Source organism: Oncorhynchus masou, chromosome 24, assembly GCF_036934945.1.
Source record: "Oncorhynchus masou masou isolate Uvic2021 chromosome 24, UVic_Omas_1.1, whole genome shotgun sequence".
NCBI classification, from domain to species: Eukaryota; Metazoa; Chordata; class Actinopteri; order Salmoniformes; family Salmonidae; genus Oncorhynchus; species Oncorhynchus masou.
Window position 1 is genome coordinate 102,316,445 of NC_088235.1, and position 24,321 is coordinate 102,340,765.

Here is a 24,321-nt window from a genome sequence, read left to right on the forward strand (position 1 = left end):
TCCGGTACTGGTATTCCCTGTATATAGCTGCACATTGATCCGGTACTGGTATTCCCTGTATATAGCTGCACATTGATCCGGTACTGGTATTCCCTGTATATAGCTGCACATTGATCCGGTACTGGTATTCCCTGTATATAGCTGCACATTGATCCGGTACTGGTATTCCCTGTATATAGCTGCACATTGATCCGGTACTGGTATTCCCTGTATATAGCTGCACATTGATCCGGTACTGGTACTCCCTGTATATAGCTGCACATTGATCCGGTACTGGTACTCCCTGTATATAGCTGCACATTGATCCGGTACTGGTACTCCCTGTATATAGCTGCACATTGATCCGGTACTGGTATTCCCTGTATATAGCTGCACAATGATCCGGTACTGATCCTGTATATAGCTGCACATTGATCCGGTACTGGTATTCCCTGTATATAGCTGCACATTGATCCGGTACTGGTATTCCCTGTATATAGCTGCACATTGATCCGGTACTGGTATTCCCTGTATATAGCTGCACATTGATCCGGGTACTGGTATTCCCTGTATATAGCTGCACAATGATACGTATTCCCTGTATATAGCTACATTGATGGTACTGGTTCCCTGTATATAGCTGCACATTGATCCGGTACTGGTATTCCCTGTATATAGCTGCACATTGATCCGGTACTGGTATTCCCTGTATATAGCTGCACATTGATCCGGTACTGGTATTCCCTGTATATAGCTGCACATTGATCGGGTACTGGTATTCCCTGTATATAGCTGCACATTGATCGGGTACTGGTATTCCCTGTATATAGCTGCACAATGATCGGGTACTGGTATTCCCTGTATATAGCTGCACATTGATCCGGTACTGGTACTCCCTGTATATAGCTGCACAATGATCGGGTACTGGTACTCCCTGTATATAGCTGCACAATGATCGGGGTACTGGTATTCCCTGTATATAGCTGCACATTGATCGGGTACTGGTATTCCCTGTATATAGCTGCACATTGATCCTGGTACTGGTATTCCCTGTATATAGCTGCACATTGATCCGGTACTGGTATTCCCTGTATATAGCTGCACATTGATCCGGTACTGGTATTCCCTGTATATAGCTGCACATTGATCCGGTACTGGTATTCCCTGTATATAGCTGCACATTGATCCGGTACTGGTATTCCCTGTATATAGCTGCACATTGATCCGGTACTGGTATTCCCTGTATATAGCTGCACATTGATCCGGTACTGGTATTCCCTGTATATAGCTGCACATTGATCCGGTACTGGTATTCCCTGTATATAGCTGCACATTGATCCGGTACTGGTACTCCCTGTATATAGCTGCACATTGATCCGGTACTGGTATTCCCTGTATATAGCTGCACATTGATCCGGTACTGGTATTCCCTGTATATAGCTGCACATTGATCCGGTACTGGTATTCCCTGTATATAGCTGCACATTGATCCGGTACTGGTACTCCCTGTATCTAGCATCATTCTTCTGTTACTATTTTGAGAAAGCATTTCATTGTAAATTCTACACCCGTTGTAGTCGGCATATGTGACAAATAGCATTTTTACCTGCACAGTGTACACACCCTCCCATACAGACACACACCCACACGTACCTGGGCGAACAGGTAGTCAAGGGAGGCCGCGTCCAGTAGGGGTATACCTTCAGGGGCCCTCTGTGGGCCGCGATCTCCCCTCAGCTTACTGATACAGTGTCTCCACACTGGAGACTCACGCTCACTGGTACCATGCCAGTTAGTGAAGTAAAACCTGATGGATGGATGGGAGAGAAGAGACAGGACCATGTTAATACCAAGACAAGGCCGGGACTTGGTATGTGGGTGAGGTGTCCACATATTTACAGTAAGTATACGCATTTGTTTGTATTTGTGTACAAAGGTTGACCATGATCTGTTGTTTGACCAAGTATACCCTGGCTGTATGATGTAAATTCAACTCAACAATAGGCCTGCTCATTAAGGCTCTCACCACATTCACCCTCCCCTCCTCGCTCTCTATTTTCTAGTGAAAGAACAGAAAGAGGATGTCTGCGTGATACCACATGTTTGCTATCCTTCCTCTCGGAGTTAACAGTTTCTCTTGGATCATACACAACGGAACAGGCAAGGCAACTGAATATCTCCAGTTTCAATGCCCTCAGGTGTAACAAACAAACACATCCACTTCATACTCTAAGCATCGGATTTCTTCCTGCCTTGTATCCATGTTTACATGTGGATCGTAAAAACAGTTCACAAGTAAATCCTAATTAATTACATTCTACTGTATTTGAATCTTATCTGATGTAGACAAGTTTACCAGCTCAGCAAGTGCCAGTTGACTCTGCACAGCATGGTGCCAATGTCTCATACACCCCACCTTTGTTACACTGAATCCTGGGTGATGAATGATGGTTAAGTATCAGCCCTGTTGAATAATCTAGAACGTAGTGACAGGTGATGCAGAAAGCTCACAACGACAACAGCAGCAGATAACAGTGGTGGATAACTAAGTAAGTGAGAGTCCATGAGATTCATCATCCATTAGAATGATTTGATAATGTAATAACACACACAGTGCAGTAGGCCTGTCTCAGTACCTCATGCGGTAGTGAAGCTTGATGCAGGTCTCGTCAGTAACCTTGATGACATGGTTGGGAGCGTACCACAGCTGTTGGTTCTCATCATACAGACCAAACAGATTACAGCACAGGGGGGAGATATCTGAGAGAGACAGAGAGAGGGGATACATTACAACATTATTCATCCCTTCATTCATTTTGACACAGACTCGTCAGTACCACAAAGTTCATATAGAAGTCGTGGTATAAATAGCATAACATACTAGGGCTGGGCGATATATATATATATCATTTGAAATTATGTTTTAGCGCGATGTTCAATAATGCCTGTATAGCAAGAATCAAGTTCAAGTTCAAGAATCAAGTATGAGTGTTGTGTATTTTTGGTCCGGTCTCCTAACCACCTACCGACAGAAACATTATTTTACTGTAATAGATGACAACTTAACCTTTCTAACTCCCAAAACGTAGAACAGAGCTTACCCTACTAAAACGAGAGCATCAATGAACATGATTGTGGAAAATGAATGCTCTGTTTCTGTCAGGCTTTTCATTTACCACGTACCACTGGCAGCATTTTAGTCACATACTGTTATGTGCTAGCTGTCAAGTCTGTGTTTTAGAAATGTACAATGAGCATAAAAAGACATTTATTTAAGGAACTGGCAACTCGTTGTCATTCTGAGAAATAAGCCTCTTCTTATCCAGGTAGGCCACTAGATTTCAACATGTAAACAGAGTCAACAGGCTGTTGTTCAAACAGCTGGAGACAGACAAGAGGGTGTGTTCATAACAGTTCAACTGTTCTACCTTTTTAGCAAGCAAATAGATCTAAGTTGGCTAGACTAAATAAAGACTAGCTGGCTACTCACTAGCATGTGGGCTTGTGCTTGATTGTTTATGAGACCGGTGTTAATTTTCTATAATGTCTGTGACAAGAAGTTTGTCATTGGGCTATTAGTGGATGTGCATGGTTCTAGTTAAATTTGTAACAAAAATGGCATTTTCATAAACAGACTTAAACTAGATCAGTGATTGTCAAAAAAAAGCACACTACACTATTTTAATAAAATAATTACATTATTAGTAGGTCTTATGGTTGTGGAAGGCTTATATTTAGCCTATGTATTATTTTACAAATTTGAGGTATGATTTAGGCCATAATCGCCCATCCCTATACATACAGTACAGCAGACCTACTCAATAGGTGGACCGCAGTACTTCTATTGAGAGTTGTAAGAGTAGAATGCACAAGGTGCAACATTTGATAGAACAGGGCAGTTTTCCTCGTTAGACTATTTCAATCACTGACAGACCTGAGAGGGTTATTTATAAACAGAAATGTCCAGTTGATCAACTAGCTGTAGGCAGTAATGCTGGTCTAATCTAAGACTTGTATAATAGTAGTTATCATGGCCAGATTATGTGCCCAGGGGACTCGACACCCAGGGAGCCCCCATTGATTTTGTTGAGTCACTCCAGTATCAAATGAACACACAAGACATGGCAAAATGTGTAGAATGGCAGAAAATGAGCTTTAAAACTGCAACATTTTCTCTCTGTGCCAACAATAGGTGTGTGAACAGTTTGGGGTCGCATAGGTTGCAGGTTTATTACTACACCGATAAATTATAATATCCATCCAGACCTTTGCCATCTAGAAAATTTGTACGACTGGACCTTCTCAAATAGTTTGAGTACTCCTGCAGTGCAGAGTACAGCACACGCATGTATGCCTACAGTTTCTGTGTGAAAAATAACAGAGGTAAAGTCCCATTAGGAATAACAACATATTGGACGAGTGACTGACTTGGCTATGGATACTAGCTACTGTATGTTCAACGTTTCCAATAGGTGTAGATCTTCACAGTCACAGTGGGTCTTTGTGTGTTTATAGGGCAGGTTTCATTGGGTCAGAAATTCACTGGGCAGCCAAGGAGGCAGGAAGGAAGGGAGTGGTGCACAGAACTGAACTGTGAGAAATTAGTTCCGCAAAACACACCGTCTTGGACAGAGAGAGGGAATCCCCCAACATACAGTGCCTTCCAAAAGTATTCAGGCGCCTAGACTTTGTCCACATTTGGTTACATTACAGCTTTATTCCAAAATTGATGAAATTGTTTTGTTTTTCTCCTCATCAATCTACACACAATAACCTTATAATGACAAAGCAAAAACAGGTTGAATGTTTACACGCCTGCTTCTGCCTACCACCGCTCAGGCAGATACTGAAATACTTGTATGCTCAGTCAGATTATATGCAACGCAGGACACGCTAGATAATATCTAGTAATATCATGAACCATGTGTAGTTAACTAGTGATTATGATTGATTGTTTTTTATAAGATAAGTTTAATGCTAGCTAACAACTTACCTTGGCTAACTGCATTCGCGTAACAGGCAGTCTCCTTGTGGAGTGCAACAAGAGGCAGGTCGTTATTGCATTGGACTAGTTAACTGTAAGGTTGCAAGATTGTCAGCTCAGTGGATTCAAGGTGAAAATCTGTCGCTCTGCCCCTGAACGAGACAGTTAACCCACCGTTCCTAGGGCGTCATTGAAAATAAGAATGTGTTCTTAACCGACTTGCCAAGTTAAATAAAGATTAAATAAAAGGTGTTACATTTTTTTTAAAGGCTAAATCAGTGTCCAAAAATACCGATTTCCGATTGTTATGAAAACTTGGAAATCGCCCCTAATTAAAAATCGCCCATTCCGATTAAATCGGTCATACTCTACTTGGCACATCTGTATTTGGGGAGTTTCTCCCATTCTTCTCTAAAGATCCTCTCAAGCTCTGTCAAGTTGGATGGGGAGCGTTGTTGCACAGCTATTTTCACGTCTCTCCAGCGATGTTTGATCAGGTTCAAGTCCGTCTTGGTTGTGTGCTTAGGGTTGTTGTCCTGTTGGAAGGCGAACCTTCGCCCGAGTCTGAGGTCCTGAGCTCTCTGGAGCAGATTTTCATCAAGGATGTCTCTGTACTTTGCTTCATTCATCTTTCCCTCAATCCTGACTAGTCTCAAACTCCCTGCCACTGAAAAACATCCCCACAGCATGATGCTGCCACCCCAGTGCTTCACCGTAGGGATGGTGCCAGGTTTCCTCCAGATGTGATGCTTGGCATTCAGGCCAAAGAGTTCAATCTTGGTTTCATCAAACCAAAGAATCTTGTTTCTCATGGTCCGACAGTCCTTTAGGTGCCTTTTGACAAACTCCAAGCAGGCTGCCTTTTACTGAGGAGTGGCTTCCAACTGGCCACTCTACCATAAAGGTCTGATTGGTGGAGTTCTGCAGAGATGACTGTCTTTCTGGAAGATTCTCCCATCTCCACAGAGGAATTCTAGAGCTCTGTCAGAGTGACCATCAGGTTCTTGGTCAATTCCCAGAACAAGGCCTTTCCCCCCCGATTGCTTAGTTTGGTGGTTCCAAACATTTTTCATTTAAGAAATGGAGGCCACGGTGTTCTTGGGGACCTTCAATGCTGCAGAAATGTTTTGGTACCCTTCCCCAGATCTGTGTCTCGTCACAATCTTATCTCAGAGCTCTACAGACAAGTCCTTCAACCTCATGGCTTGGTTTTTGGGGGAACTTATATAGACAGGTGTGTGCCTTTCCAAATCATGTCCAATCAATTAAATTTACCACAGGTGGATTCCAATCAAGTTGTAGAAACTTCAAGGATGATCAATGGAAACAGTGAGCACCTGAGCTCAATTTTGAGTCTCATAGCAAAGGCGCTGAATACTTATGTAAATAATGTATTTTAGTTTTTTATTTGTAATAAATTTGCAAAAATGTCTAAAAACCTGTTTTCACTTTGGCATTATATGGTATTGTGTGTAGATTGCTGAAAACAATTAATATTTAATCCATTTTAGAATAAGGCTATAACGTAACAAAATGTGGAAAAAGTCAAGGGGTCTGATTACTTTCCGAAGGTACTGTAAACCAAGCCTCGATAACTCAGATCAAAATATCTGGATGTTACTCCATCTTAATGTATTGCACTAAGCATAACTGTCATGAGTCTACTGTAGAGTCTCTAGACTGTCATGAAATGGCAAGTGCAAGCTATAAGTGATTGTAACGGCAGCAGTAGTAGTCCTATAACATACAGTAGGAACTGTTACTACTACTACATATCCTATAGGCTAACACTTTAGCCTTTACAGACAAACCTTTCTAATTGTTGCAAACAAAAAAGGGAACATAGTGAGAGACAGGAACATGCCGGGGCAGGGATACTTCCTCTTATCTGAGCTCTCCTATTTTGTTGTGACTTACTGTGTGTATCAAACTACCTACCACTGACCACACAGACAGAAAGGCCCTTCACAGACACACTTGCTGTAAAACAGATAATACATTTATGTTGGCAGCTGCTTCGCTTGTTTAGCCTCTAAGGTTAACTAGTGAATGTTTGCGCATGGACTATGGTAGGAGGAGGAGCTGAACTCCTCCTTGGTCTCCCCTCTCTCTCTGCAGTACTAGGAAAATATGTTTTGGCTTCACACAGAGGAAATTCCAGAACCTGTCCCATTCTGGCCCGACCCCAACCAGCCTCCATCTTGTCTTGGAGTGTCTTGCTGAAAGCAAGAGCTGGACAGACAGACCCACTCCTTTCTCTTCCCCTCTCTTTCTCTCTCCCTTTCTATCCATCCCTGGTCCCACTGGCAGATGTTCTGGACTTTTAGAGCAAGTATCAGAAACAATGTTTTAAATATCGTCCAAAATGTGTCTGTCAAGGAAGAAGGCTACCAAACAAGCATTTTTAGAACGGTAAGAAAACAGATGCTGGATGTTAGTGGCCTTTCTCATGAGGGTTTGTAGCTGGGCTTCATCAATCAGTCCGTATTGTGTGCCTTATATCTGGCAGTTACTGTAATAGCCAGTTAATATGGTTACTACGAGCATCAGAAGCATTTCTTATATTAGGATTTAGCGTATCTTAAACATCGAGATTCAGCTGTAATGAAGAGCATCCACTGACAAACAGATTGTTGGCAATAAAACAAAGATCCACAAATAACACAGATAGGCCTACATCTTTGGAATATTTTCAGGTCCCATATCATATAGGCTAGAAGCTACTGTACGACACAAATGAGCAGCACACAAAAAGAGACAAAACATCTCTGACTATGAAGCCATTTCTTAGTTACTGTATTACTCCTTCTTGTCTCCTAGGTAACAGTTCTCATGTGACGGGGCCTATTTACAGTGGCACAGTGGACTTCTGTTGGCAGAAGATATAGTTTGATCATAAAGTTACTGTTCCCCTCAAACACTTGGATTCATTAGGGAACAAGATGACAACACCTGAACTTTCATTTTAATACACTAATGGTAACATGATATTCTCTTACCAAATTTAAATAAGTGCCACCTCATAACCAACACCGGAGAAGGCGTGTTTGCAGAGGTGCTTGGTATATAGTAGCTAGATCGCTAATCTACTGGTGCAAAAATTCACTGTATGGTGTCAGCGAATATAATTCAAAGTTTACCCTATTCATATATGGCAAACATACTCGTTTCCCCTTTCATCTGTGTCTGGTTTTAACAAGTTACAGTCGAGCGACAGTTGAAGACGGAAGGTTACATACACCTGAGCCAAATACATTTCATTCCTGACATTTAATCCGAATGAAAATCCCCTGTCTTAGGTCAGTTAAGATCATCACTTTATTTTAAGAATGTGAAATGTCAGAATAATAGTAGAGAGAATGATTTATTTCAGCTTTTATTCCTTTCATCACATTCCCAGTGGGTCAGAAGTTTACATACACTCAATTAGTATTTGGTAGCATTGCCTTTAAATTGTTTAACTTGGGTCAAATGGTTCGGGTAGCCTTCCACAAGCTTCCCACAATAAGTTGGGTGAATTTTGAACTTGTGAACTTTTGAAGTATGCTTGGGGTCATTGTCCATTTGGAAGACCCATTTGCGACCAAGCTTTAACTTCCTGACTGATGTCTTGAGATGTTGCTTCAATATATCACACACAATTTCCCTCCTCATGATGCCATCTATTTTATGAAGTGCACCAGTCCCTCCTGTAGAAAAGCACCCCCACAACATGACTCTGCCACCCCCGTGCTTCAAGGTTGGGATGGTGTTCTTCGACTTGAAAGCCTCCCCCTTTTTCCTCCAAACATAATGATGGTCATCATGGCCAAACAGTTATATTTTTGTTTCATCAGACCAGAGGACATTTCTTCAAAAAGTACGATCTTTGTCCCCGTGTGCAGTTGCAAACCGTAGTCTGGCTTTTTTATGGTAGTTTTGGAGCAGTGGCTTCTTCCTTGCTGAGCAGCCTTTCAGGTTATGTCGATATAGGACTCATTTTTACTGTGGATATAAATATTTTTGCACCTGTTTCCTCCATCATCTTCACAGGGTCCTTTGCTGTTGTTCTGGGATTGATTTGCACTTTTCGCACCAAAGTACATTAATCTCTAGGAGACAGAACAAGTCTCCTTCCTGAGTGGTATGACGGCTGCCTGGTCCCATGGTGTTCATACTTGCGTACTATTGTTTGTACAGATGAACGTGGTACCTTCAGGCGTTTGGAAATTGCTCCCAAGGATGAACCAGACTTGTGGAGGTCTTCAATTTTTTTTCTGAGGTCTTGGCAGATTTCTTTTGATTTTCCCATGATGTCAATCAAAGAGGCACTGAGTTTGAAGGTAGGCCTTGAAATACAGGTACACCTCCAATTGACTCAAATGGTGTCAATTAGCATCAGAAGCTTCTAAAGCCATGACATAATTTTCTGGAATTTTCCACAGTCAACTTTGTGTATTTAAACTTCTGACCCACTGGAATTGTGATAGTGAATTATAAGTGAAATCTGTCTGTAAACAATTGTTGGAAAAATTACTTGTGTGTCATGCACAAAGTAGATGTCCTAACCGACAAACTATAGTTTATTAACAAGAAATTTGTGGAGTGGTTGAAAAAAAGAGTTTTAAGGACTCCAACCTAAGTGTATGTAAACTTCCGACTTCAACTCTGTCTTCAGCCAGCATGGAACATAATGGGGGTTGGGACGGGTCATTAAAAACTTCTACAGTAATGTGGATTCTACCATGATTCCGGATAATTCTGAATGAATCGTGAATAATGATGAGTGAGAAAATTCCATACCCACAAATATCATACCCCTAAGACATGCAAACCTCTCACCATTACAATAACAGGGGGTTAGCATTTACTGGGGGGGTATAATATTTGTGTCTAACTTTCTCACTCATCATTATTAACGATTCATTCAGGATTATCCGTAATCAAAGTAGCATTCACATTAATGTATAAGTGTTTAGAAACATTCTATTCTTACCTACAATAAAAATGACACCAAAATGACACAATACATGATTTTACCATTCATTTCCATTGAGCACTAAATGATCTGAAACAACCAAAAACAAACAGAAAATGCATTCAGCAAATGTTTTGAGCCACTTTGAGTCACAAGCTTGATGTAATCATTGTCTGCTATGAATATGGGACAAAAAAATACTTTAATACACATACATATGAATTTGTCTCAATACTTTTTGTCCCCTAAAATGGAGGGACTATGTACAAAAACTGCTGTAATTTCTAAACAGTTCATCTGATAAGAATGACAATACCCTCAAATTAAAGCTGACCGTCTTCACTTTAACTTCAAGGTCATAGCCTTTTTTTTCAAATCCAAACTTTTGGTATATAGAGCCAAAAGAAAAAAAAATGCTTCACTGTCCCAATAATTAATTACGGAGGGCACTGCTGGTGCAATTTCAATGTTGTTTGAGTTGCTTTTAGTATCACCAAGTTAGCTTTAGAGGATTTTACTGCAACATTGCTCACTGCATCCAAGTTGCTTGACATAGGTGTTTCACAGAGCTGTCAGTCAAGGCGAGCTCATGAACACAAGCTCCCCACCCGCTCAGCCTGTTGTTTCAAACTTCCTGGGAGTTAACCATGAGAAAAAAAGTACTTTTCAGAATGACTTTTCAGGACCTTTAAGATAGGAGTATAACTCCAGAATGTTTCTGAAAACTTCCCCAAATCAAATCGTGAAAACACAGATTATGCAATTTAATGCTCTGGCATACAGGCACGCACACACTCAGATTCCCGCAGGCAGGCAGGCACACACACACATATACGGATGATCGCAGTTAGGCACACACACACACACGGCGGGAGTTGAGACAGTACTTACAGCATCTTTTGGCGGCCTCCACACACAGCTCCTCAGCGGTGAAACGGTCTTTGAGAAACTCCAGCGGGTGAGTATCTGGAAGGTAGAAATGAATCTCCAGACCTCTCATGGTCACAGTGACGGGGCCCTCGGCCCTCCTTGACCTCCTCATCTTCCCACACAGTTGCCTGCCCAGCTCCATCACCCCCAGACTTGGCATCCAGACTCTGGAAGGAGAGGAATGGTGAGTTGGAGTGGGTAAATGTGTCAAGAGTAGGTAATGTATTGATCCAGAGGTGAGCTCACTGTAGCAGCGATGCAGAGTCCTGCATACCCTGATGACTCACGTTCCAACATGGGCTGCCCCCAACACACACACACCTACTGAGGCGACGTCATTCACAACACACACACCTACTTAGATAATCTCACCAAAGCAAACACACACCTCTTGAAATGTCATTCACATACCTTCATAGATTAAATCAAAACACACACACACACACACTCCTCTATCAAGGTAACCCTATTAATAACACACATGCCCACTGAATTGATGGCATAAAAGAACAAACACAGAATTATAATTACTCAAGCCATGTTATTTCTAAGAGCACAACACGCTCTGTGGTCCCGTGACGTGGCAAGCCAAGGACAAGAGAGTTGACCGAGGATAACACTGTCCCCTTTACCCAACTCTCCTACTAGAGGAAGAGAGGATGAAGGGTAGAGAGGAAGAGAGATAGTTCCCCTCTGCATGCAGATCATCCCATTACTTCTCCCAGCAGCGTTTCCCCTTCCTCTAGAGCGGCGCAGGCAGCACCCCCAGTGGCTCGGACACAGCTTGTTTCATAACAGCCCTTATCAGCCTATCGCCCATGGCGGCGGAGCTCTGATCTACTGACTGATGATGGGATCAGCGGGGTCACAGTACACACACAACATTTACACAGGTGGGCCAATTTGTAACTTTTTTTCACTAATTGGTCTTTTGACCAATCAGATCAGCTCTGAAAAAGATCTGATGTGATTGATCAAAATACCAATTATTGGAAAAAAATATCAGAATTGGGCTGCCACACACACAAACAAAATAGGCCTACATTAATCATACATCTCTTCACTGATAGGAATATAACAGGAATATAACAGGACATAATAAGGATTACATTAAATGTGTCTATACGGAATATAACGCATCTCAACATCAACTTTTCAGAGGAGACTGCGTGAATCAGGCCTTCATGGTCGAATTGCTGCAAACAAAACCACTACTAAAGGACACCAATAATAAGAAGAGACTTGCTTGGGCCAAAAAAACACCAGCAATGGACATTAGACCGGTGGAAATCTGTCCTTTGGTCTGAGGAGTCCAAATTTAACATTTTTGGTTCCAACAGCCATGTCTTTGTGAGATGCAGAGTAGGTGAATGGATGATCTCCGCATGTGTGGTTCCCACCGTGAAGAATGGAGGAATAGGTGTGATGGTGCATTGCTGGTGACAAGGTCTGTGATTTATTTAGAATTCAAGGGATAATTAACTAGCATGGCTACCACAGCATTCTGCAGCGAAACGCCATCCGATCTGGTTTGTTTGTTTGCATAACAACAAAGCTGTAAAAACAAAACAAATTTGTGTGCGCCAAAGAGGGGTTAATAAAACATTTATTTATATATATATATATAAATATATAATTTATTTATATATATATATATAAATATATAATTTATTATATATATATATATATAAATATATAATTTATTTATATATATATATAAATAAATTATATATATTTATATTTATTTATATTTATATATAAATAAATATTTATTTATTTATATATATATATATAAATAAATTATATATATTTATATTTATTTATATTTATATATAAATAAATATTTATTTATATATATATATATATATATATATATATATATATATATATATATATATATATATATATAAATATTATATATATATATATATATAAATATTATATATATATATATATATATATATATATATAAATATTATATATATATATATATATATATATATATAAATATTATATATATATATATATATATATATAAATATATATATATATATATATATATATATATATATATATATATATATATATAAATATTATATATATATATATATATATATATATATATATATATATATATATATATATATATAAATATATATATATATATATATATATATATATATATATATATATATATAATATTTATATATATAAATATTATATATATATATAAATATTATATAAATATTTATATAAATATTATATATATATATATATAAATATTATATATATATATATATAAATATTATATAAATATTTATATAAATATTATATATATATATATATATAAATATATATATATATATATAAATATTATATATATATATATATATATATAAATATATATATAAATATTATATATATATAAATAAATGCTTTATTAACCCCTCTTTGGCGCACACAAATTTGTTTTGTTTTTACAGCTTTGTTGTTATGCATACATAGTACTTTTATATACAGTACCAGTCAAAAGTCGACACCTACTCAGGTGCAGGTGCATTTATACGGAGACTTGATTACACACAGGTGGATTGTATTTATCATCATTAGTCATTTAGGTCAACATTGGATCATTCAGAGATCCTCACTGAACTTCTGGAGAGAGTTTGCTGCACTGAAAGTAAAGGGGCTGAATAATTTTGCACGCCCAATTTTTCAGTTTTTGATTTGTTAAAAAAGTTTGAAATATCCAATAAATGTCGTTCCACTTCATGATTGTGTCCCACTTGTTGTTGATTCTTCACAAAAAATAAAGTTTTATATCTTTATGTTTGAAGCCTGAAATGTGGCAAAAGGTCGCAAAGTTCAAGGGGGCCGAATACTTTCACAAGGCACTGTATATATATATTATTATTATTTTTTATTTTTCTAGAAACTATAAAATAACACACAAAAAAGAGGCGAGGCAACATGCAACAATTTTTTTTAAATACTACGGAGTTACAGTTCATATATGGAAATCAATCAATAAAAATACATTTCACTAGGCCCTAATCTATGGATTTCACATGGCTGGGAATACAGATACAGTGGGGCAAAAAAATATTTAGTCAGCCACCAAATGTGCAAGTTCTCCCACTTGAAAAGATGAGAGGCCTGTAATTTATCATAGGTACACTTCAACTATGAAAAAAAGAAAATCACATTGTCGGATTTTTAATGAATTTATTTGCTAATGATGGTGGAAAATAAGTATTTGGTCAATAACAAAGGTTTATCTCAATACTTTGTTATATACCCTTTGTTGGCAATGACAGAGGTCAAACGTTTTCTGTAAGTCTTCACAAGGTTTTCACACACTGTTGCTGGTATTTTGGCCCATTCCTCCATGCAGATCTCCTCTAGAGCAGTGATGTTTTGGGGCTGTTGCTGGGCTCTAGACTTTCAACTCCCTTCAAAGATTTTCTATGGGGTTGAGATCTGGAGACTGGCTGGGCCACTCCAGGATGTTGAAATGCTTCTTACGAAGGCACTTCTTCGTTGCCCGGGCGGTGTGTTTGGGATCATTGTTATGCTGGAAGACCCAGCCACGTTTCATCTTCAATGCCCTTGCTGATGGAAGGAGGTTTTCACTCAAAATCTTACGATACATGGCCCCATTCATTCTTTCCTTTACACGGATCAGTCGTCCTGGTCCCTTTGCAGAAAAACAGCCCCAAAGCATGATGTTTCCACCCTCATGCTTCACAGTAGGTATGGTGTTCTTTGGATGCAACTCAGCATTCTTTGCCCTCCAAACACGACGAGTTGAGTTTTTACCAAAAAGTTATATTTTGGTTTCATCTGACCATATGACATTCTCCCAATCTTCTTCTGGATCATCCAAATGCTCTCAAGCAAACTTCAGACGGGCCTGGACATGTACTGGCTTAAGCAGGGGGACACGTTTGGCACTGCAGGATTTGAGTCCCTGGCGGCGTAGTGTGTTACTGATGGTAGGCTTTGTTACTTTGGTCCCAGCTCTCTGCAGGTCATTCACTAGGTCCCCCCGTGTGGTTCTAGGATTTTTGCTCACCGTTCTTGTGATCATTTTGACCCCACGGGGTGAGATCTTGCGTGGAGCCCCAGATTGACAGAGATTATCAGTGGTCTTGTGTGTCTTCCATTTCCTAATAATTGCTCCCACAGTTGATTTCTTCAAACCAAGCTGCTTACCTATTGCAGATTCAGTCTTCCCAGCCTGGTGCAGGTCTACAACTTTGTTTCTGGTGTCCTTTGACGGCTCTTTGGTCTTGGCAATAGTGGAGTTGAGTGTGACTGTTTGAGGTTGTGGACAGGTGTCTTTTATACTGATAACAAGTTCAAACAGGTGCCATTAATACAGGTAACGAGTGGAGGACAGAGGAGCCTCTTAAAGAAGAAGTTACAGGTCTGTGAGAGACAGAAATCTTGCTTGTTTGTAGGTGACCAAATACTTATTTTCCACCATAATTTGCAAATAAATTCATTAAAAATCCTACAATGTGATTTTCTGGATTTTTCCCCCTCATTTTGTCTGTCATATCAGAAGTGTACCTATGATGAAAATTACAGGCCTCTCATCTTTTTAAGTGGGAGAACTTGCACAATTGGTAGCTGACTAAATACTTTTTTGCCCCACTGTATGCATCTGTTGGTCACAGATACCTAAAAACAAAAAAAATAGGTGCGTGGATCAGAAACCAGTCAGTTTTGCCTAATGCAGCACGAGATATTTCATTCACGTAGAGTTGATTAGGCTGTTGATTGTGGCCTGTGGGATGTTCCACTCCTCTTCAATGGCTGTCTGAAGTTGGTGGACATTGGCGGGAACTGGAATACGCTGTCGTACGTCGATCCAGAGCATCCCAAATGTGCTCAATGGGTGACATGTCTGGTGAGTATGAAGGCCATGGAAGAACTGGGACATTTTCAGCTTCCAGGTATTGTGTACAGATCCTTGTGACATGGGGCTGTGCATTACAATGCTGAAACATGAGGTGACGGTGGTGGATGATTGGCATGACAATACCAAACTATGTCCAAACATTTCAAACAACTTTCCAAATCAAACTTGAGGTATTTTAAAATGCAAATAATCTATAAAATATAAGACGGGATAAACTGAGTTCATTAGTGGATAAAATGAAAGTGGAGCGAGCTTCAGGTCACGCGCGACAAAAAAAAACCAGTACACTTGGCTATACACCCAGAAAGGAAATGGCTACTTCTTCATTTATCAAAAGAAAAACATCAACCAATTTCTAAAGACTGTTGACATCTAGTGGAAGCTATAGGAACTGCAAGCATATTTCTATTAAATACAGGCTTGCCATAGAAACCAATGGAAAACAGATTGACCTAAAAAGAAATTCAATGGATGGTTTGTGCTCGGGGTTTCTCCTGCCAAATCAGTTCTGTTATACTCACAGACAATATTCCAACAGTTTTAGAAACTTCAGTGTTTTCTATCCAAATCTACTAATGATAGACATATCCCAGCTTCTGGGCCTGAGTAGCAGGCAGTTTACTTTGGGCACGCTTTTCATCCGGACGTGAAAATACCACCCCCTATCCCAGAGAGGTTTTAAAACCTGTTATGGCTGCTGTCCCTGTACAGGGATCAACATCAGGGGAAATTTCAGAGTGACAACTAAAAATACAATTTCGTAACATTAAACATTCTTGAAAATGCAAGTGTCTTACACCCTTCAAAAGATTAGAATATTGGTAATCAAACTATGTTTTCCAATTTAAAATAGCTATTACAGAACAAATCCCATGCTTTTGTTTGAGAAGAGCAATCAAGAACATAAACATTTTCTGCCATGACAGGTTTTACACATTTACATCTGAAGGTAAAATTATGACTTACATTCTGATATCTTGCTCTTATTTCTCTTCCTGAGTATCCCATTGATCAAATGAAGGGCAGTTTTCTTTGATAAAATCCATTTTTATAGCCTAAATCTAAACATTTTGTAAACTATTTGTGCCGTGAATTGCATCTCTATCATTTTTTTACGGAGCATTCGGCGTGATTCGCCCCTGTAAACAATTGTTTACATAGTCATGGTGGGTGTCAGTGCATTCCTATGGATGTTTGCAACACAGTCAAACAAAGTAGTTTTTTTTGCGGGGAGAATTGACCGAAGTGAGCTGATTTGAAGACAACGATAAATGACTACCTGACGCACCAATAATTTTAGCGAAGCTTCATTGATTGACTATAGTTCTGCCCAATGACCACTGATCTTCTTGAAATCTATCTGGGTAGATCGCCAATGAGCTAAGGTAAACGCCAGTATGTAATGGTTTGGGGTTGGACCAAAATTCCTTTGTTGTAATCGCACTCGCAGGGAACTCCATTTTCGCCTTGACGATCAGAGGGGTTGCTGTAAGGCTTTTTACGTGCAGCTGTATTTCGGAAAGTTGTAGTTTCAACGATTTCATTGAAGATATCCTGGCGAATACTTCATGTAAAGCGAAGTCAAACTAAAGTAAAAGTGAGACAGATTTTTTGTTTGAGGAATCTTGGAGTGTTATCATTCAAACGAAATGAGGAGCTGTTTCTGCAAGGACAGGACGTACTTCTGGATGGGTAAGTGCTAATGCCGTTTTATGAAATATACAAATATATATATTATATATAAAAAAGAAAAAAAATATTATTTTTTTTGCAATGAAATGTGTAGTTTGTTTTGTGTGTGTGTTGGTTTGTTTGGATATAGAGATATCGAGAGAGAGATATAGAGAGAGAGAGATAGATAGATATATATATATACAGTGCCTTGCGAAAGTATTCGGCCCCCTTGAACATTGCGACCTTTTGCCACATTTCAGGCTTCAAACATAAAGATATAAAACTGTATTTTTTTTGTGAAGAATCAACAACAAGTGGGACACAATCATGAAGTGGAACGACATTTATTGGATATTTCAAACTTTTTTAACAAATCAAAAACTGAAAAATTGGGCGTGCAAAATTATTCAGCCCCTTTACTTTCAGTGCAGCAAACTCTCTCCAGAAGTTCAGTGAGGATCTCTGAATGATCCAATGTTGACCTAAATGACTAATGATGATAAATACAATCCACCTGTGTGTAATCAAGTCACCATATAAATGCACCTGCACTGTGATAGTCTCAGAGGTCCGTTAAAAGCGCAGAGAGCATCATGAAGAACAAGGAACACACCAGGCCGGTCCGAGATACTGTTGTGAAGAAGTTTAAAGCCGGATTTGGATACAAAAAGATTTCCCAAGCTTTAAACATCCCAAGGAGCAATGTTCAAGCGATAATATTGAAATGGAAGGAGTATCTGACCACTGCAAATCTACCAAGACCTGGCCGTCCCTCTAAACTTTCAGCTCATACAAGGAGAAGACTGATCAGAGATGCAGCCAAGAGGCCCATGATCACTCTGGATGAACTGCAGAGATCTACAGCTGAGATGGGAGACTGTCCATAGGACAACAATCAGTCGTATATTGCACAAATCTGGCCTTTATGGAAGAGTGGCAAGAAGAAAGCCATTTCTTAAAGATATCCATAAAAAGTGTCGTTTAAAGTTTGCCACAAGCCACCTGGGAGACACACCAAACATGTGGAAGAAGGTGCTCTGGTCAGATGAAACCAAAATTGAACTTTTTGGCAACAATGCAAAACGTTATGTTTGGTGTAAAAGCATCACAGCTCATCACCCTGAACACACCATCCCCACTGTCAAACATGGTGGTGGCAGCATCATGGTTTGGGCCTGTTTTTCTTCAGCAGGGACAGGGAAGATGGTTAAAATTGATGGGAAGATGGATGGAGCCAAATACAGGACCATTCTGGAAGAAAACCTGCTGGAGTCTGCAAAAGACCTGAGACTGGGACGGAGAGTTGTCTTCCAACAAGACAATGATCCAAAACATAAAGCAAAATCTACAATGGAATGGTTCAAAAATAAACATATCCAGGTGTTAGAATGGCCAAGTCAAAGTCCAGACCTGAATTCAATCGAGAATCTATGGAAAGAACTGAAAACTGCTGTTCACAAATGTTCTCCATCCAACCTCACTGAGCTCGAGCTGTTTTGCAAGGAGGAATGGGAAAAAAATTCAGTCTCTCGATGTGCAAAACTGATAGAGACATACCCCAAGCGACTTACAGCTGTAATCGCAGCAAAAGGTGGCGCTACAAAGTTTTAACTTAAGGGGGCTGAATAATTTTGCACGCCCAGTTTTTCAGTTTTTGATTTGTAATTTTTTTTTGAAATATCCAATAAATGTCGTTCCACTTCATGATTGTGTCCCACTTGTTGTTGATTCTTCACAAAAAAATACAGTTTTATATCTTTATGTTTGAATCCTGAAATGTGGCAAAAGGTCGCAAAGTTCAAGGGGGCCGAATACTTTCGCAAGGCACTGTATACATATACATACAACAATGGCCGGAGTTGAATGGAACACCTTAGTGACTGTGCCCTCTGCTCTATACAATCAATACATATCTGTTTATTTTATGTGATGATAAAAGGCTCATACAATACAAATATTTTTTTATGTTTTCTTTCACAGTGATAGCGACTCTGACTGGGAGGCCCCGGTGCCAAGCTGCCCGCTCTACCTGTGCCCCCAGTGGTGTTCATATGCCACAGTTCATTACTGCAGGCATGACTGTGCCTCAGAGCCAAAAGGGCACAGCATGGAGGCGTCGTTGTGTTCTGTGTCGCATGAACTGCACCACTTGTTCAGTTTGCCTCTGCTTTACATCAGAAAGAGACTGCTATGGGACATGGCACAGGCAGCAAAATATTATGACGAGGACTTCAAAGGGGTGTGTACTGTTTTTTTTTTTTTCTAATATTTTTTAAACATTTTGCACTGCTGTATATAGTTATAGGTAATTTCACCAATTTGGCCACTTGGGTACATTTGGGCAACTTGTGTGGGACACCTGGGTGACTTCATGCTAAATGTCATGTAGCTCACCCATTCCTGAAGTTATCAGTCTTAAACATTGCACACCTACAGATGCTCTCTTGTGTTATCCATCAAAATTATCTCCAGCATCCTATTCTAGTACATGTGAAAGATGATACTACAACAATAAAAAACAGAAAATGTATGCTCTTTCTTTCTCTTTTCTTCCACCAGAACTACTGTGTTATATTCTCCTACATTCAATTAACATTTCCACAAACTTCAGAATGTTTCCATTCAAATGATACCAAGAATATGCATATCCTTGCCTCTGGGGCTGAGCTTCAGGCAGTTAGATTTGGGTATGTCTTCAGGCAGAAATTGAGAACAAAGGGTTGCAGCCATAATAGGTTTAAGCACACTGAAAACATTTTCCCTAATAATTTGCCTAGGCTGCTCCTCTTCCGTTGGCACTCAATCAAGGTGAGAGGTGTAGGCTAATCATTGATGTGTGTATAATGTGATTTAAAATGGGGTGTTTCTATATGCATGAAAAAAATACATACGGTGCCTTCAGAAAGTATTCAGACCCCTTGACTTTTTCCACATTTTGTTGTGTTACAGCCTGAATTTAAAATGTATTAAATTAAGATTGTGTAAACTGGCCTACAAACACACACATAATACCCCATAATGTCAAAGTGGAATTATGTTTTTTGAACTTTACAAATGTATAAAAAATGTAAAAGCTGAAATGTCTTGAGTCAATAACTGTTCAACCTCTTTGTTATGGCAAACCTAAATAAGTTATAGGATTTTATTATTACTACCTAATCTCTATACCCCACACATAAAAGTATACGTAAGGTCCCTCAGTTGAGCAGTGAATTTCAAACCCAGATTGAAACAAAGACCAGGGAGGTTTTCCAATGCCTCGCAAAGAAGGGCAACTATTAGTAGATGGATTAAAAAAAACAGATATTGAATATCCCTTTGACCATGGTGAAGTTATTAATTACACTTTGGATGGTGTATCAATACACCCAGTCACTACAAAGATACAGGTGTCCTTCCTAACTCAGTTGCCAAAAAGGAAGTACACCGCTCAGGGATTTCACCATGAGGCAAATAGTGACTTTAAAACAGTTGCAGAGTTTAATGGCTGTGATAGGAGAAAACTGAGGATGAATTACTCCACAATACTGACCTAATCGACAGTGTGAGTGAAAAGAAGGAAGTCTCTATAGAATACAAATATTCAAAAACATGCATTCTGTTTACCATAAGACACTAAAGTAAAACTGCAAAAGAAATGTGGCAAAGCAATGAACTTTTTGTTGTGAATACAAAGTGTTATGCTTGGGTCAAATCCAACACAACCCATCACGGGGTACCACTGGTGGCTGCATAATGTTATGGGTATGCTTGTAATCGTTAAGGACTGCTGAGTTTTTCAGGATACATTTTTTTATGGAATGGAGTTAAGCACAGGCAAAATCCTAGAGGAAAACCTGGTTCAGTCTGCTTTCCACCAGACACTGGGAGATGAATTCACCTTTCAGCAGGACAATAACCTAAAACACAAGGCCAAATCTATATTGAATTTGCTTACCAAGAACAGTGAATGGTCCGGAGTGGCAGTTTTGACTTAAACCTGCTTGAAAATCTATGGCAAGACTTGAAAATGACTGTCTAACAATGATCAACAACCAATTTATAGTGCTGGGCGACTAACCGAAATGTCAGTTGACCGACATCTGTTGAATTATTTGAATTCCATTTTGTTCAGTTTTTTTCTGTGAGCTCAATGCACACATTGCACAGTTCTCTATGGATACATCAAATACAGAACTGTCTGATGTAATAGGGAGTTGTCATTTCCAACTATTCTACATAGTTTAGCTCATAAAACATTACCTACAATGATTTTTGTATGTTCACAGATGAAATTTCATGTTTCACGCATGGCTTTTCTTATGATCCTGACAAATTATGCATGGATTTTCTTACAAGCCTAACGATGTGTAAATTCAATTTTTGGGGCAGCTATCTGGCTCCATAAACCCTCGCTTCTCTTACATCGAGGCGGAGTTGGATTTTAATGACTGGTCGCAGCATTGTGTCAAAATTTGTTGATTCTTGTAAAAAAAATGCTATTTCTGAAAACCCTTAGCAGCATGTACCTATGTTTGTACTGTACAAATACGGTCCTTCCGCGGGGTGTTAATTCATAATTTTAATAAACTTTAATTGAATACAATCACCGACTTTTCCCTCGCTGCTCATAACTAAGTAAACTGAACTCCAATTGGGTCGGTGCAATTCGGGTTCATTGGCATGTCCCTTGCTGTGTTCAAGCGTTCGTCCGAACAAGAAAACTCGGAAAAGTACGACTTTCTAACTGGTTGTAGTTATACACGTGCAGTTAGTTATACCTCGTAGTTGACATTTTAACGTTACGGTAGAGATTAAAGCTGCAACATGTAACTTTTGAGCGAACCGTTATAGATCTGCCATTCTCATTTAAAGCAAGTCCAATAAGCGGTAGAACTGTTCTATGTGCGCCATTTCTATGCTTTCCGTTCTTCAGTTTTTGCGTCTTTTCCTTTCAGGTTTGTACAACAGCTTCAAACAGCTGAAAATATAATATGTTGGGTTATGAAAAATGTATTTTTATTTTACAGCGGCTTAGATGGTTTGATTCTCTACACTTTGTTCTGTCACAAACTTTAATTTGGCGATCTATTAAAATTGGTGGAAATGGTGGAGCAATGTCTGCATTTTGCGCATTTAATGTACGGGTTATGTACGGGTTAAGGTTAGGGCTATGGTTTAGGGTAGAGACCTCTCAAGGATCCCGGATAGCAAAGACTCAATTGAATCTCAGTTTACGTTGTACGAGTAACGAGATAAAGTCCGTGGTTGTATTCGCTAAAAGTTTTTATTGGGAGTATGAATGTCAGTATCCCGCGGAGGGACCGCAGTTGTACAGGACAAACATAGGTACAGTTAAGCGTTCAGAATTGACATTTGTACAAGAATCGACTGACGGTGACTCAATATTGTTGCTTGTAAATCCCGCGACCAGTCATCAAAACTCAACTCCCCCTCGATACAAGAGAACGGAGTTGAGGGTTCCTCAACTATGAGATCCTGTGCATTTGTAACAGCCCGCAATAAGCAGGTGTGAATCTAATAACGATTCTAGTTAAAAGAATATCAGCGGCTTGGTGGCTGGTATTTTACTCAATATCAATTTAAAACAGATTGTATGTGTTTTTTACTCACCTAGCCGTTAGCAAGCTAGCCAGATGGCAAGTTTACTTCCGTATCGTTCTGTTCGTAGATCCAGAATATAATTATCCGTTGTGAAACTATAAAGACTGAGTTGATCTTGACAAGAAAATATCCTTTGTCATGTCAATATTCCAAACGAATTTGTTTTTGCCCGACGAGTTTCTTTCCCTTCTGGTCGAAAGCACATACATAATCTTTCTAGCTTACCCTTCCTGTCAAGTAACGTCCCTATTCCCGAAAATAGTGCATCATGCTCAGCTTCACGCATTCTGATTGGTGCATTACTCCTTCAGTCAAGTGATCCTTTAGCCCATAGACACTGATATATGTTGTTAACCCTAGACTGGAGGGAGCAGTAAACTGAAGGAAATCACATCCAGTGTGTGTGTGTGTGTGTGTGTGTGTGTGTGTGTGTGTGTGTGTGTGTGTGTGTGTGTGTGTGTGTGTGTGTGTGTGTGGAGATAATAAAACCCTCCCTCATCTTTCATGGGTCTTAAAATCCACACAAAAGGGTGTGAGGTTATTGTAAATGCCACAATTTATGTTGCCATGTAGGCTTTTGGGAGTTATTTGCATAGTAATGTTCTATGTATATTACTCATGTAATACACCATGCACAGTACCCTGCCCTGAACCTTAGACACTGTCACTACCGGCGACCACCCGGTACTCTGCCCTGCACCTCAGAGACTGCTGCCCTATGTACATAGTCATTGAACACTGGTCACTTTAATAATGTTAACTGTTTTATCCACTTGATATGTATATACTGTATTCTAGTCATGGCTCATCTTATATAGCTACTGCTGTACATAACTTTTCTATTCATATACTGTCCATACTGTCTATACACACCATTTACATACATACATTTAAGCAATAAGGTGGTATAGGGCCAATATACCACGGCTAAAGGCTTTTCTTTGGCACTACGTAATGCAGAGTTCATTTATACATCCCTTAGCTGTGGTATATTGGCCATAGAAAACAAACCCCTGAGGGGCCTTGCTGCTATTATAAACTGGTTACCATCGTAATTAGAGCAGTAAAAATAAAAATGTTGTCATATGCATGGTATACAGTCTGATATTTATTTAACTAGACAAGTCAGTTAAGAACAAATTCTTATTTTACAATGACAGTCTTGAAACAGTGGGTTAACTGCCTTGTTCAAGGGCAGAAGGACCAAATTTTACCTTTGTCAGCTTAGAGATTCGACCAAGCAACCTTTCGGTTACTGGCCCAACA

At 39.3% G+C, this 24,321-nt stretch overlaps 1 protein-coding gene across 1 annotated transcript; it reads right to left on the reverse strand.

The window, feature by feature from the left end:
- Positions 1-1,566: 1,566 nt before the first annotated feature.
- Positions 1,567-23,342, reverse strand: jak1 (Janus kinase 1). The gene is made up of 4 exons (XM_064933240.1): positions 23,065-23,342; positions 10,812-11,017; positions 2,616-2,739; positions 1,567-1,786 (listed from the first exon to the last, which is right to left on the reverse strand). Exons 2-4 carry the CDS (start codon positions 11,008-11,010, stop codon positions 1,582-1,584), a joined length of 528 nt encoding a protein of 175 aa, XP_064789312.1. The 5' UTR covers positions 11,011-11,017; positions 23,065-23,342; the 3' UTR covers positions 1,567-1,581.
- Between the last annotated feature and the right edge of the window lie 979 nt (positions 23,343-24,321).